General features: G+C 40.7%; 1 protein-coding gene across 1 annotated transcript in view; it reads left to right on the top strand.

Moving 5' to 3' along the window:
* The first annotated feature begins 204 nt into the window (after positions 1-204).
* Positions 205-14,842, top strand: part of EGFL6 (EGF like domain multiple 6) — a 93,155-nt gene continuing 78,517 nt past the window's right edge. The window contains exon 1 of the mRNA XM_077147037.1: positions 205-292. Within this exon, the coding sequence (XP_077003152.1) occupies positions 219-292 (74 nt within the window). The 5' untranslated portion in view covers positions 205-218. The remainder of the gene's footprint in view (positions 293-14,842) is intronic.

The raw sequence follows: 14,842 nt of genomic DNA, 5'->3' as shown, positions 1-14,842 counted from the left end.
TCCGCCCCCGCTCGCCCGGGTCTAGCTTCCCGGACAGAGGAGCGCCTCGCCCCTGGCCGCCAGCGCCCCCCGCCGCAGTGCCGGGCCTCCCCTGCCCATCCCGCGGGGGCCGCGCCCGGGAGCCCCGGGAGGAGCCGGAGCCCCGAGGGCCGAGGAGGGAGCAGGCAGCGGCTCCGCTGCGCCCCGGCGGCGTGGACCCAGCGAGGCCCCGCGCGAAGATGCCGCCGCCCTGGGGCCTCGCGCTGCCGCTGCTGCTCCCCTGGCTGGCAGGTGGACTAGAGAGTGCGACCAGGTGAGCGTCTGGCTGGAGACCCCTTCTTTTGGCACCCTTCCCCCCCCCCCACCCCGGGCCCTCTGGGCACCCCTGCGTGGGTGTGGGTGTGCGCGCTCGCGTGGCTGTGCGCTCCGGGACGGGATTTAAAGGCAGGATGAGGCTCGGGGCGCGCGCGGGCTCTCCTCCCGCGGCCCCTCGGCGGGGCTTTGCGCCCAGGTCCCTTCGCATCAGTGCGCCCCACCTGGCTCTGTCCCGGGGAGTCACAGGAGGAGGGAGGCGCGCACACCTGCCGGAACGTGTCTGCTTGGTGGTCTGCGGGTTTAGGGTCGGGCGCATGTGTGAGTGGGTGTGTGTGTGGAGGGGGTGAGTGGGTGAGGGGGGTGAGCGGGTGGACAGGTTAGGTGCCTGTGCGTTTTTGTTTTTTCCACTCTATGCGAAGGATGCCAACTGATCGTCAGTAGCTAGTTTTGCAGTGGAGGGAGGGAAAGAAACTGAAGGATGAATACAGACTAGATGAGCCTTTATCCGTGCCTGAACCTAATCCATGCTGGTTGATGAACTAGAAAGAAAGAAAGAAGCAGCTGTCAGATACAACTGACTCCTTCTAGCTGCTGTGGCAATTCAGAATCTGAAGCCATTTCCTTACCGTCTCTAAGCCCTGAAACCTGTTTTTGCAGAGGTCAGCAGATCCCTTAGTAGACACCCACCCACATAGGATTCCTGTGGGCCTGGCACTGTTCTAAGCACGTTGGCTATACTAGCCCATTTCCACTTCTTGACAACTGTGTAGAAGGCAGATGATCATATGAGGCACAGAGAGGCCCAGTAACTGGCCCATGGTAGCACAGCCAGTAAGTGGAGGAACTGGCCTTCCAACCCAGGCAGCCTTTTGGGAAATGCCCACTGGAAAAGATATCCTGCTTCTCAGGTTGTCATGTCTTACTTTCTGCTGAGGTGTCTGCTAGGGCAAAGTTTTAGCCACCTATTCCTGGGGAAAGCAGCATAAGACCCCTGGTTTGGTTCAGGCTTCTTCTACAGGAGAGCCTGACTCTCTTTGCTTGACTTACAGGAAAAATATTTCATCAGAGTCAGGCAAGGTATTAAGGGATTTTGAAATTCAAACAGAAGGAATCTCAAACCAGGTCCTCAGAATGAATGTATGATCGTCCGTTTCAATTTCCTTTTCGTGATAAAAGTGTGAGCAGATGCAATGTGCTCCTAATCACATTTTCCTTGAATGTTGTATTGCTAGAAAGCCCACATAAGACAGCTCAAGTGCCACTGGATGCCAGTATTAATAGTTCTTTAGCTGCCAGCAAACAGACAACCAGGAGCTTCACTTTCAAAATGCTACAAAATTAGGGTGGGCCACAGTGGCTCAGCAGGCAGATTTCTCACCTGCCATGCCGGAGACCTGGGTTCGATTCCTGGTGCCTGCCCATGTGAAAAAAAAAAAAGAAAGTTACAAAATTAAATTAAAAGCAGAAAAGTGCCCCCAAGCAGACCAAAGGATATTAAACTGGAGAATCCATGTCTGGGTTCTACGATCCTATAGTTTTCAAGATGTGAAACATGGTTTCCTTGCACATCAGACGATTTCTGAGCTGGGCTGTTTATTATCTGCTCCAGCACATCAGGGATGGTCAAGTTGCTCTCCAAGAACTGGCCAGGAATTGCGCTTCATCAACTCCAGATTCCCAGTTATGGACAGCACGTTTGCAGAGAAGGCAAGCCACCCATTGCAGAGGTTTACGCCTACTGGTTAACCCCGAGGTTTCACAATTCGTGGTAAAAAGCTGTGGCCGCTCTATAAAGGTTTCTAATGTGAGCCCCAATTTTTCTTTTCAATTGAAACCCTGCACTGTAATACTAGGGACCTTGAAGAGTATCCTCCTCTAAAATGGTGCTTGGTGCATGGCAGACACCCAGTTAGCACTCACTGAATGAATAAGTCGTTCTAGCAGCATGCGTTTGCCTGTTCTTATGCAGCAGAATTTGGCTTGAAGCTTAAACTGGACCTAGTCTGTCCAGTACGGAGCCCACAGTCACATGTGGCAATGGAGCATTTGAAATCTGGTCACTCCAAAATGAGATGTGCTGTAAGAGTAAGACAAACACTGGATTTTGAAGACTTAGTCTGAAAAAAAATTGAATGTAAGATCGCTCATTAATCATTTTGCATTGTTTCTGGGCTGAAATGATAATATTGTAGATATACTGCATTAGATAAAATATGTTGCTAAAATTAATTTCACCTGTTTCTTTTGCTTTTTTTTTTAATGTGACTACTAGAAACTTGAACATGTCATATGTACCTATTCTATTTCTATTGGCCAGAGCTGGTTAGAATATTTATTGATCTGAAATCCATCTCATTCATATGTTCCAGGTCCTGACCCCGGGATCTTTTTTCCTTGGGATAAATATGTTCTTAACGTTCCTATTCTTACGATTAAAGTTTGGAATAACTCCCTACCTACTGCACATCTCTGTTACACGTTATTTTTTTATGTTGAATTCAAGGAAAAATAAGGTGACAGATGGAGGAATGACTGAGGTCATGTTAGATATGCAACATGCGAAGGGGCCTGTGAACTGCAGAGCACAAGCTGTTGGGAATTGTTTCTTCTCCCAGCCCTGTTTCAGTTTCCTGTTGCGGCTGTAACAGATTACAACAAACTTAGTAGTTGAAAACAACACAGATTTAGTCTCTGATAGTTCTGGTAGTTAGAAATCCCCAGGGAGATTCGTGGGGCTAAAATCGATGTGTCGGTAGAGCCAGTACTCTCTGAGTTCCAGATCCTTGATTCTTCTAACTTCTAGAAGCTGCTGGCAGTCGTTGGCTTGGGACTCCGTCATGCCAGGCCCTGCTTCTGTGGCAGCAGTGCTTTCTCTCTGAGCCTGATTCATCCTGAGGTGCCTCTTACAAGGATTTTTGTGTTATTATCAGGCCCACCCAGATAATGCAGGCTAATCTCAGGCAGGGTCCTTAATTAACCACAATGGCAAGTCCTCTTTGCATATTAGGTATTCACAGGTTCCCGAGGTTAGCAGGTGAACGCTATTATTCAGCCCCTCACAGGAAGCCTAAGCGTTGAGTCTTTTGTTCTTGGCTTTATGGGCTACCTCTTAGTTTTTAACGTGATTTAATGATTCTGAGTTGGCGTATCATTCATTTCCTTATTTTTTTTTTTTTTTTTTTAACTTTTTTTTTTTTACTAATTAAAAAAAGAATTAACAAAACAATTAGAAATCATTTCAATCTACATGTACAATCAGTAATTCTTAATAACATCACATAGTTGCATATTCATCATTTCTTAGTACATTTGCATCGATTTAGAAAAAGAAATAAAAAGACAACAGAATAAGAATTAAAACAATAATAGAAAGAAAAAAAAAACAAAAAAAACAAAAACAAAAAACCTATACCTCACATGCAGCTTCATTCAGTGTTTTAACATAATTGTATTACAATTGGGTAGTATTGTGCTGTCCATTTCTGAGTTTTTATATCCAGTCCCGTTGTACAGTCTGTATCCCTTCATCTCCAATTATCCCTTCTCTCTTTTTTTTTTTTTTCTTTAATTAACGGAAAAAAGAAATTAACCCAACATTTAGAGATCATACCATTCTACACATGCAATCATTAATTCTTAACATCATCACATAGCTGCATGATCATCATTTCTTAGTACATTTGCATTGGTTTAGAAGAACTAGCAACATAACCGAAAAAGATATAGAATGTTAATATAGAGAAAAAAATAAAAGTAATAATAGTAAAATCAAAACAAAACAACACAAAACAAAACAAAAACCTATAGCTCAGATGCAGCTTCATTCAGTGTTTTAACATGATTACTTTACAATTAGGTATTATTGTGCTGTCCATTTTTGAGTTTTTGTATCTAGTCCTGTTGCACAGTCTGTATCCCTTCAGCTTCAATTACCCATTGTCTTACCCTGTTTCTAACTCCTGCTGAACTCTGTTACCAGTGACATATTTCAAGTTTATTCTCGAATGTCCGTTCACATCAGTGGGACCATACAGTATTTGTCCTTTAGTTTTTGGCTGGATTCACTCAGCATAATATTCTCTAGGTCCATCCATGTTATTACATGGTTCATAAGTTTATCTTGTCTTAAAGCTGCATAATATTCCATCGTATGTATATACCACAGTTTGTTTAGCCACTCTTCTGTTGATGGAGATTTTGGCTGTTTCCATCTCTTTGCAATTGTAAATAATGCTGCTATAAACATTGGTGTGCAAATGTCCGTTTGTGTCTTTGCCCTTAAGTCCTTTGAGTAGATACCTAGCAATGGTATTGCTGGGTCGTATGGCAATTCTATATTCAGCTTTTTGAGGAACCGCCAAACTGCCTTCCACAGTGGTTGCACCCTTTGACATTCCCACCAACAGTGGATAAGTGTGCCTCTTTCTCCGCATCCTCTCCAGCACTTGTCATTTTCTGTTTTGTTGATAATGGCCATTCTGGTGGGTGTGAGATGATATCTCATTGTGGTTTTGATTTGCATTTCTCTAATGGCCAGGGACATTGAGCATCTCTTCATGTGCCTCTTGGCCATCCGTATTTCCTCTTCTGAGAGGTGTCTGTTCAAGTCTTTTTCCCATTTTGTAATTGGGTTGGCTGTCTTTTTGTTGTTGAGATGAACAATCTCTTTATAAATTCTGGATACTAGACCTTTATCTGATATATCATTTCCAAATATTGTCTCCCATTGTGAAGGCTGTCTTTCTACTTTCTTGATGAAGTTCTTTGATGCACAAAAGTGTTTAATTTTGAGGAGTTCCCATTTATTTATTTCCTTCTTCAGTGCTCTTGCTTTAGGTTTAAGGTCCATAAAACCGCCTCCAGTTGTAAGATCCATAAGATATCCCCCAACATTTTCCTCTAACTGTTTTATGGTCTTAGACCTAATGTTTAGATCTTTGATCCATTTTGAGTTAACTTTTGTATAGGGTGTGAGAGATGGGTCTTCTTTCATTCTTTTGCATATGGATATCCAGTTCTCTAGGCACCATTTATTGAAGAGACTGCTCTGTCCCAGGTGAGTTGGCTTGACTGCCTTATCAAAGATCAAATGTCCATAGATGAGAGGGTCTATATCTGAGCACTCTATTCGATTCCATTGGTCGATATATCTATCTTTATGCCAATACCATGCTGTTTTGACCACTGTGGCTTCATAATATGCCTTAAAGTCAGGCAGCGCGAGACCTCCAGCTTCGTTTTTTTTCCTCAAGATGTTTTTAGCAATTCGGGGCACCCTGCCCTTCCAGATAAATTTGCTTATTGGTTTTTCTATTTCTGAAAAATAAGTTGTTGGGATTTTGATTGGTATTGCATTGAATCTGTAAATCAATTTAGGTAGGATTGACATCTTAACTATATTTAGTCTTCCAATCCATGAACACGGTATGCCCTTCCATCTATTTAGGTCTTCTGTGATTTCTTTTAGCAGTTTTTTGTAGTTTTCTTTATATAGGTTTTTTGTCTCTTTAGTTAAATTTATTCCTAGGTATTTTATTCTTTTAGTTGCAATTGTGAATGGGATTCGTTTCTTGATTTCCCCCTCAGCTTGTTCCTTACTAGTGTATAGAAATGCTACAGATTTTTGAATGTTGATCTTGTAACCTGCTACTTTGCTGTACTCATTTATTAGCTCTAGTAGTTTTGTTGTGGATTTTTCCGGGTTTTCGACGTATAGTATCATATCGTCTGCAAACAGTGATAGTTTTACTTCTTCCTTTCCAATTTTGATGCCTTGTATTTCTTTTTCTTGTCTAATTGCTCTGGCTAGAACCTCCAACACAATGTTGAATAATAGTGGTGATAGTGGACATCCTTGTCTTGTTCCTGATCTTAGGGGGAAAGTTTTCAATTTTTCCCCATTGAGGATGATATTAGCTGTGGGTTTTTCATATATTCCCTCTATCATTTTAAGGAAGTTCCCTTGTATTCCTATCTTTTGAAGTGTTTTCAACAGGAAAGGATGTTGAATCTTGTCGAATGCCTTCTCTGCATCAATTGAGATGATCATGTGATTTTTCTGCTTTGATTTGTTGATATGGTGTATTACATTAATTGATTTTCTTATGTTGAACCACCCTTGCATACCTGGGATGAATCCTACTTGGTCATGATGTATAATTCTTTTAATGTGTTGTTGGATACGATTTGCTAGAATTTTATTGAGGATTTTTGCATCTGTATTCATTAGAGAGATTGGTCTGTAGTTTTCTTTTTTTGTAATATCTTTGCCTGGTTTTGGTATGAGGGTGATGTTGGCTTCATAGAATGAATTAGGTAGTTTTCCCTCCACTTCGATTTTTTTGAAGAGTTTGAAGAGAATTGGTACTAATTCTTTCTGGAACGTTTGGTAGAATTCACATGTGAAGCCATCTGGTCCTGGACTTTTCTTTTTAGGAAGCTTTTGAATGACTAATTCAATTTCTTTACTTGTGATTGGTTTGTTGAGGTCATCTATGTCTTCTTGAGTCAAAGTTGGTTGTTCATGTCTTTCCAGAAACCCGTCCATTTCCTCTAAATTGTTGTATTTATTAGCGTAAAGATGTTCATAGTATCCTGTTATTACCTCCTTTATTTCTGTGAGGTCAGTAGTTATGTCTCCTCTTCCATTTCTGATCTTATTTATTTGCATCCTCTCTCTTCTTCTTTTTGTCAATCTTGCTAGGGGCCCATCAATCTTATTGATTTTCTCATAGAACCAACTTCTGGCCTTATTGATTTTCTCTATTGTTTTCATGTTTTCAATTTCATTTATTTGTGCTCTAATCTTTGTTATTTATTTCCTTTTGCTTGCTTTGGGGTTAGCTTGCTGTTCTTTCTCCAGTTCTTCCAAATGGATAGTTAATTCCTGAATTTTTGCCTTTTCTTCTTTTCTGATATAGGCATTTAGAGCAATAAATTTCCCTCTTAGCACTGCCTTTGCTGCGTCCCATAAGTTTTGATATGTTGTGTTTTCATTTTCATTCGCCTCGAGGTATTTGCTAATTTCTCTTGCAATTTCTTCTTTGACCCAGTCATTGTTTAGGAGTGTGTTGTTGAGCCTCCACGTATTTGTGAATTTTCTGGCACTCTGCCTATTATTGATTTCCAACATCATTCCTTTATGGTCCGAGAAAGTGTTGTGTAAGATTTCAATCTTTTTAAATTTGTTAAGACTTGCTTTGTGACCCAGCATATGGTCTATCTTTGAGAATGATCCATGAGCACTTGAGAAAAAGGTGTATCCTGCTGTTGTGGGATGTAATGTCCTATAAATGTCTATTAAGTCTAGTTCATTTATAGTAATATTCAGATTCTCTATTTCTTTGTTGATCCTCTGTCTAGATGTTCTGTCCCTTGATGAGAGTGGTGAGTTGAAGTCTCCAACTATTATGGTATATGAGTCTATTTCCCTTTTCAGTGTTTGCAGTATATTCCTCACGTATTTTGGGGCATTCTGATTCGGTGCGTAAATATTTATGATTGTTATGTCTTCTTGTTTAATTGTTCCTTTTATTAGTATATAGTGTCCTTCTTTGTCTCTTTTAACTGTTTTACATTTGAAGTCTAATTTGTTGGATATTAGTATAGCCACTCCTGCTCTTTTCTGGTTGTTATTTGCATGAAATATCTTTTCCCAACCTTTCACTTTCAACCTATGTTTATCTTTGGGTCTAAGATGTGTTTCTTGTAGACAGCATATAGAAGGATCCTGTTTTTTAATCCATTCTGCCAATCTATGTCTTTTGATTGGGGAATTCAGTCCATTGACATTTAGTGTTATTACTGTTTGGATAATATTTTCCTCTAACATTTTGCCTTTTGTATTATATATATCATATCTGATTTTCCTTCTTTCTACACTCTTTTCCATATCTCTCTCTTCTGTCTTTTTGTATCTGACTCTAGTGCTCCCTTTAGTATTTCTTGCAGAGCTGGTCTCTTGGTCACAAATTCTTTCAGTGACTTTTTGTCTGAGAATGTTTTAATTTCTCCCTCATTTTTGAAGGATAATTTTGCTGGATATAGGAGTCTTGGTTGGCAGTTTTTCTCTTTTAGTATTTTAAATATATCATCCCACTGTCTTCTAGCTTCCATGGTTTCTGCTGAGAAATCTACACAAAGTCTTATTGGGTTTCCCTTGTATGTAATGGATTGTTTTTCTCTTGCTGCTTTCAAGATCTTCTCTTTCTCTTTGACCTCTGACATTCTAACTAGTAAGTGTCTTGGAGAACGCCTATTTGGGTCTAATCTCTTTGGGGTGCGCTGCACTTCTTGGATCTGTAATTTTAGGTCTTTCATAAGAGTTGGGAAATTTTCAGTGAAAATTTCTTCCATTAGTTTTTCTCCTCCTTTTCCCTTCTCTTCTCCTTCTGGGACACCCACAACACGTATATTTGTGCGGTTCATATTGTCCTTGAGTTCCCTGATACCCTGTTCAAATTTTTCCATTCTTTTCCCGATAGTTTCTGTTTCTTTTTGGAATTCAGATGTTCCATCCTCCAAATCACTAATTCTATCTTCTGTCTCTTTAAATCTATCATTGTAGCTATCCATTATTTTTTCTATGTTTGCTACTTTATCCTTCACTTCCATAAGTTCTGCGATTTGTTTTTTCAGTTTTTCTATTTCTTCTTTATGTTCAGCCCATGTCTTCTTCATGTCCTCCCTCAATTTATCGATTTCATTTTTGAAGAGGTTTTCCATTTCTGTTCGTATATTCAGGATTAGTTGTCTCAGCTCTTGTGTCTCATTTGAGCTATTGGTTTGTTCCTTTGACTGGGCCATATTCTCAATCTTTTGAGCGTGGACAGTTATCTTCTGCTGCTGGCGTCTGGGCATTTATTCAGATTTCTCTTGGTGTTGGACCCAGCAAGGTTGTAATATTTTTCTGTGAAATCTCTGGGTTCTGTTTTTCTTATCCTGCCCAGTAGGTGGCGCTCGTGGCACACGTTTGTCTGCGGGTCCCACCAGTAAAAGGTGCTGTGGGACCTTAAACTTTGGAAAACTCTCGCCGTCCTGGGGGTTCGCTAGCCGAAGCGGCTTGAGCCGGCCCTCGGTCCGAACGCAGGGAGGGTTGCTGGTCGCCGCAGCCAGGGAAAGAGCCCGTCCGAATTTCCTAGTCGGCCCTGGGCAACAAGCGTGGCGGGAGGGCGCCAGCGGCAGCGGCCCGCCCGAGAGAGTGCACGTTCCCCGGGAGTCACGGGTTTGGAAGGGGCCTCCCCCACCCGTCACCGTTCTCCGCGGCCTGGGGGTTTCCGATCCAATTCTCTCAGTTGGTCCGGGGGCTGCGCGTGGTGTGGGCGCCAGCCGTCTTTGTTTCAGGGGACCGCCTCTCCAATTCTCCCAGCCGGCCCGGGAAGGGGGAAGGGAGTAACTCCGGCCGCTTGCCACCCCGCCCGGTAAGGCCCGCGCGCCTCGGCGATCTCACCCGAGCTGCTTCTCTCAGGCAGCCAGCCGTTCCAGGATGGGGTACGCTGTCTTTTTTATCTCTGTTGTGGCTTTGGGCGCTTTCTGTATCGTTTCTACTCCCCTAGTAGGTGTCCTGGAGAAGAAACTAAGATCCGCGCGTCTTACTAAGCCGCCATCTTCCAGGAAGTCTCCTTATTTTTAAAGGCAGAATTAATGGGTATCTACCCCAAACTCCAGTGCTGAATAATTCTAGGAAATAATCAGGAAGCATCCAATTGTGACAAAGGAATCATTTCAGAGCAGCTTTATTGCGATGGTTAAGTTTCACTGGCTTAGAAGCTGTCAACGTTCTATTTACACATAATTTATACGTAGACATCAAGGACACACAAACATTAAAATGAGAATACATATATTATATAGTCTTCATAAATCAGACTGGCTTTTCAACTGATATTATTGAGACTGCACTCTATTAGATTTTAAATGTTATTTCAATCAGTGCTCTCAAGAGCCCTAAGAAATAGGTTTTGTGTCTGTTTTAGTTTGTTAATGCTGCTGGAAATGCAATATACCAGAAATGGGTTGACTTGTAGTTTACAGTTCTAAGGCCATAAAAATGTCCAAACTAAGGCATCCAGAAAAAGATACCTTTATTCAAAAAAGGGCTGATGACATTTGGGGTTTCTCTGTCAGCTGGGAAGGCACATGGAGATGTCTGCTAGCTTTCTCTCCTTGCTTCTCATTTCAAATGGCTTCCCTGGGGGTATTTTCTTTTTGCATCTCTAAGCATCTCCATCTGTGTCAGCTCTCAGCTTTTTCCAAAATGGTTCCCTCTTAAAGGACTCCAGTAAATAATCCCACTTTGAATGGGTGGAGACACATCTCAGTGGAGACCACCTAATCAAAAGGTCCCACCCATAATTGGTACATCGCCATGGAAACAACTTAATAAAAAAAATCCCACCTGATCTACTCAGAGGACATGAGGGCAAGGACACAAATGGACATTTGCACACCAATGTTTATAGTAGCATTATTTACAATTGTGAAGAGATGGAAACAGCCAAATCGTCCATCAACAGATGAGTGGCTAAACAAGCTGTGGTATATACATACAACGGAATATTATGCAGCTGTAAGACAGAATAAAGTTATGAAGTATGTAACAACATGGATGGACCTTAAGGACCATGCTGAGTGAGATTAGCCAGAAACAGAAGGACAAATACTGTGTGGTCTCACTGATATGAACTAACATTAATGAATGAACTTAGAGAATTTCAGTTAAGAACAGAGGTCATCAGGAGCTAGAAATAGGGTAGATATTGGGTAACTGGAACTGAAGGGATACAGATTGTGCAATGGGACTGATTGTAAATATTCAGAAATGGATAGCACAATACTACCTAACTATAGCACAATAATGTTAGAACACTGAATGAAGCTGAATGTGAGAATGATAGAGGGAGGAGGGCTGGGGGCACAAATGAAATCAGAAAGAAAGATATAAGATAAAGACTGAGATGGTATAATCGAGGAATGCCTAGAGTGTTTAATCATAATGACTAAATGTACAAATTTAAAAATGTTTTTGCATGAGGAAGAACAAAGGAATGTCAATACTGCAGGGTATTGAAAATAGATGGTAATTAATATTTTAAAACTTTAACTTATGTGTGAGACTAAAGCAAAAAATAATTTGGTACAAAATTTATATTTTGACTAGTGTGTTTCCTAATATAACTTATGTGGACAGCTTAATTCAACACCATAAGTACATGGGACCTTGAGTAGGGCATAAAGTTTTGTAGGTTTGTCCAGAGTGATGCCTCGATAAATCCCAGAGTGATTTGAACAGTGAATAAAAAAGTATTTGCCAAGCCCCCTTGGGGCAATGGCGAGAAAGGGGGAAAACTCAACTTCTCCAAATGGAGAATTCTTGATCTTCTCACAAGCAGTGGGGACAACCAAAGCAATAGGTGGGGCCCTCAATCTGGGGGGTTGTTTATATGAAACTTAACCCCGCAAAGGATAGGCTAAGCCTATTTAAAATTAGGCCTAAGAGTCACCCCCAGAGAACCTCTTTTGTTGCTCAGGTATGGCCTCTCTCTCTGAGCCAACACAACAAGCAAACTCACTGCTCTCCCCCTCCCTACATGGGACATGACTCCCAGGGGTGTGGACCTTCCTGGCAACGTGGGACAGAAATCCTAGAATGAGCTGGGACTCAACATCAAGGGATTGAGAAAACCTTCTCGACCAAAAGAGGGAAGAGTGAAATGAGACAAAATAAAGTGTCAATGGCTGAGAGATTCCCAACAGAGCCGAGAGATTATCCTGGAGGTTATTCTTCCACATTATATAGATATCACCTTTTTAGTTAAGGTATAGTGCACATGTCCCAGGGTTATCCACCCTGAAGGCAAGGAAGCTGGGGTATTTGTACTTCCACCAGTCACTGGTTGAGGGATTCTGAGGGGTGGGTTCTGCCACTTTCAGCTCACGACAGGCAGAGCTGACTCCTGTCACTAGAGAAAGGTCTTGGGCATCTGTAAGTGAGACTGGCTTACACCACAGTGCATCATCATTTGTCAACTGGAAAGATGGGGAAATATCTCTGAGGAACGTGTGTTCCTAGTGACAAGTTCCTGGACACAACCCCACTGGGGACAACAGGGGCAGGACATGCAGGTGTCTTAAAATGAGCTCAGAAAAGAGAGAAACCTCAAGGAACCAAAGAACAAAATGTCTCCTGGTCTTGATTTTCAATTGAATGCAGACTGTGAAAACTAGGCCTCAAAAGCTCTTTCACTTTTGGGGGTTTTAAGCAGGGAATGTCAGAATAGGGGTAACCAGCTTGTAGCAGCTAGTGATCACAGCAGCACTGCTTCTTGATCCTTTAATATTGGTCGCAAGTGATAGAAAATGCAAAAACCTTGGCTTAAACAAGATAGACATGTTTGTCTTTCATGTAGGACTGGGTAGTCCAGGGCTGATATGGCACTCCATGGGCTCAGGGATACAGCCCCCTCCACCTTGTGGTACCACCAGAAGGTTTTCACCTCATGGTCTAAGATGGCTTCTTGAGCTCCAGCAAACACATCCAAATTTCAACCAATAGGAGGAAATAAATTGGAAGGAGAACATCCGTCCATCCTTAAAGCTGTGTTCTAGAAGTTGCACATGGTACTTCTGCCATTGGGCAGAACTTAGCTGCATGGCCACACCTTGCTGAAATGGAAACTGGGAGATGTAGTCTTGATTCTGAGTGACTCAAGGATAGAGTCCTTATTTCTAAGGACAAAAGGGAGAATAGGTATTGGGGGACCACTGACAAGGTCTGCCATGTGTAAAATATAGATTACATCTCCCATTTTACTGATGAGTAAATTGAGTTTTAAAGCAATGAATGATGAAGTGATTTGTCCAGACTCTCTTACATGAGCAAGGGGCACATATAGAGATTATGGTGTCTTCCGAGGGTAATTAAATCACTTTTCATCAACCATTATGACCAAAAAGATGGTGGTACTTCCAGGTTTGTTGGTTAACTTGCCAGGTCCCGGTGCATCGGTTCCAGTATTTAACCTCTTAGAAATCTGAAGGCCTTCTTTATGTCATTCAAATTAATTCAGTTCAGTTCAACAAATATTAATTGAACAGTTGATATGCCCAAACGTTCTCCTGAATGCTGGAGATGCATACCAGTCTGCCACCCCCACTAGATAACTATGTACAGCAAGGAAAATATCCCTTTTCTATGGTGAGGCAGGGCATATGGCTCCAGCTCCTTGCCTAGTGCCTGGCACATAGTAGATGTTTAATAAAAAACTGGTAAATAAATGAATGACCAAGGGAGGGAGGTGGAGCAGCAATTAATATAATATTACTTATATATAAATAGGATATATGTATTTTTTTAGTTGAGTGGAAAGTTTATCGGGAAATCTGTGTCAAACTCCATAATTTTAAAAATTATTTAAAACATTATTTAAAACATTAAAAATTATTTAAAACAAAATAATATAAAAGGTCAGAACATGCAGTGTTTTAAGATAAAACGCTAATTTTAAAAATTGCACCATGGTTATACAAACAATTATGGAAGGCTATACATTTTTAAATTACAGCAAACATTAAAAATGTCTAACAAATAAGTCTTGCTTTTGCTTTGGGGAAAGAGGTGGGGACAGGTATTTATTTTTTATTTTATTTACATATATTTAATAAAATATTTTCTATATGAGAATGCAAATAGTGCCACTTCTCTTGTAATTTGCTATAATACGTAAATTCACACAAAGGAGATGGGATACATAAAATTACAAAGATGCTGGAAAAGTAAGCCACACCACACCTAAATACACACGGACTTTTTGCAAAGACCATAACCACAACAGAAAGAATATCAGTTTTAGAAAAAAGAGCATTGCCCAGCCCCAGATACACACACACACATACACACACACACACGCCAACGCACACACACAAACTCTACTTTATTAATTACAGGAGGCTATAAAATATATCCAAATAATTGGTCTGAGTCTTCGTCAACTTTCCTACGTTAGTTTTAAAGTTCTTTCTCAATTATAATGGAATGTCTTAAGAATGGAAAATTCTTCCTATGTGTGTGGCTCAAACATGATTAGTTTCTTTATATGACATTCTATTTTGTACTTCTTTTATTAGTGTATGTCTATGCCTAAATTTTTAAAATTACAATTTTAAAATTAATTATAAAGATTTTCTATTTCTATGCCACAGTGCAGTATTTACATACTCTGGAGGACTGCTAAATTACAACCTATAGCTTTGGAAGCAAAAAAAAAAAAACTGATATTACTGAATGTATACCGGAATTTTAACAACGCGTTTCATTATATTTACCCTATATACTTTGATATTCTGAAATTTTGGATTAATTCACTGAAGATTTTATTTATTGAAAAAAATGTCCCAAATTTCAGTTCTATTGTTTTGCAAAACTGTTACTATAGCTTTTAGTTTGATTCTGACAGAATTAGTATTATGTAAAGAGTCCATGTGATTGCCAAAATAATATGATATTGTATGCAATACATAAATGTATCCTTCCCCATCACAGCTCTTCTCA

The sequence above is a fragment of the Tamandua tetradactyla genome, chromosome X (assembly GCF_023851605.1).
Source record: "Tamandua tetradactyla isolate mTamTet1 chromosome X, mTamTet1.pri, whole genome shotgun sequence".
Classification (NCBI taxonomy): domain Eukaryota; kingdom Metazoa; phylum Chordata; class Mammalia; order Pilosa; family Myrmecophagidae; genus Tamandua; species Tamandua tetradactyla.
The sequence above is the reverse complement of the archived record's forward strand: the minus strand, read 5'-3'. Positions and strand labels throughout refer to the sequence as shown.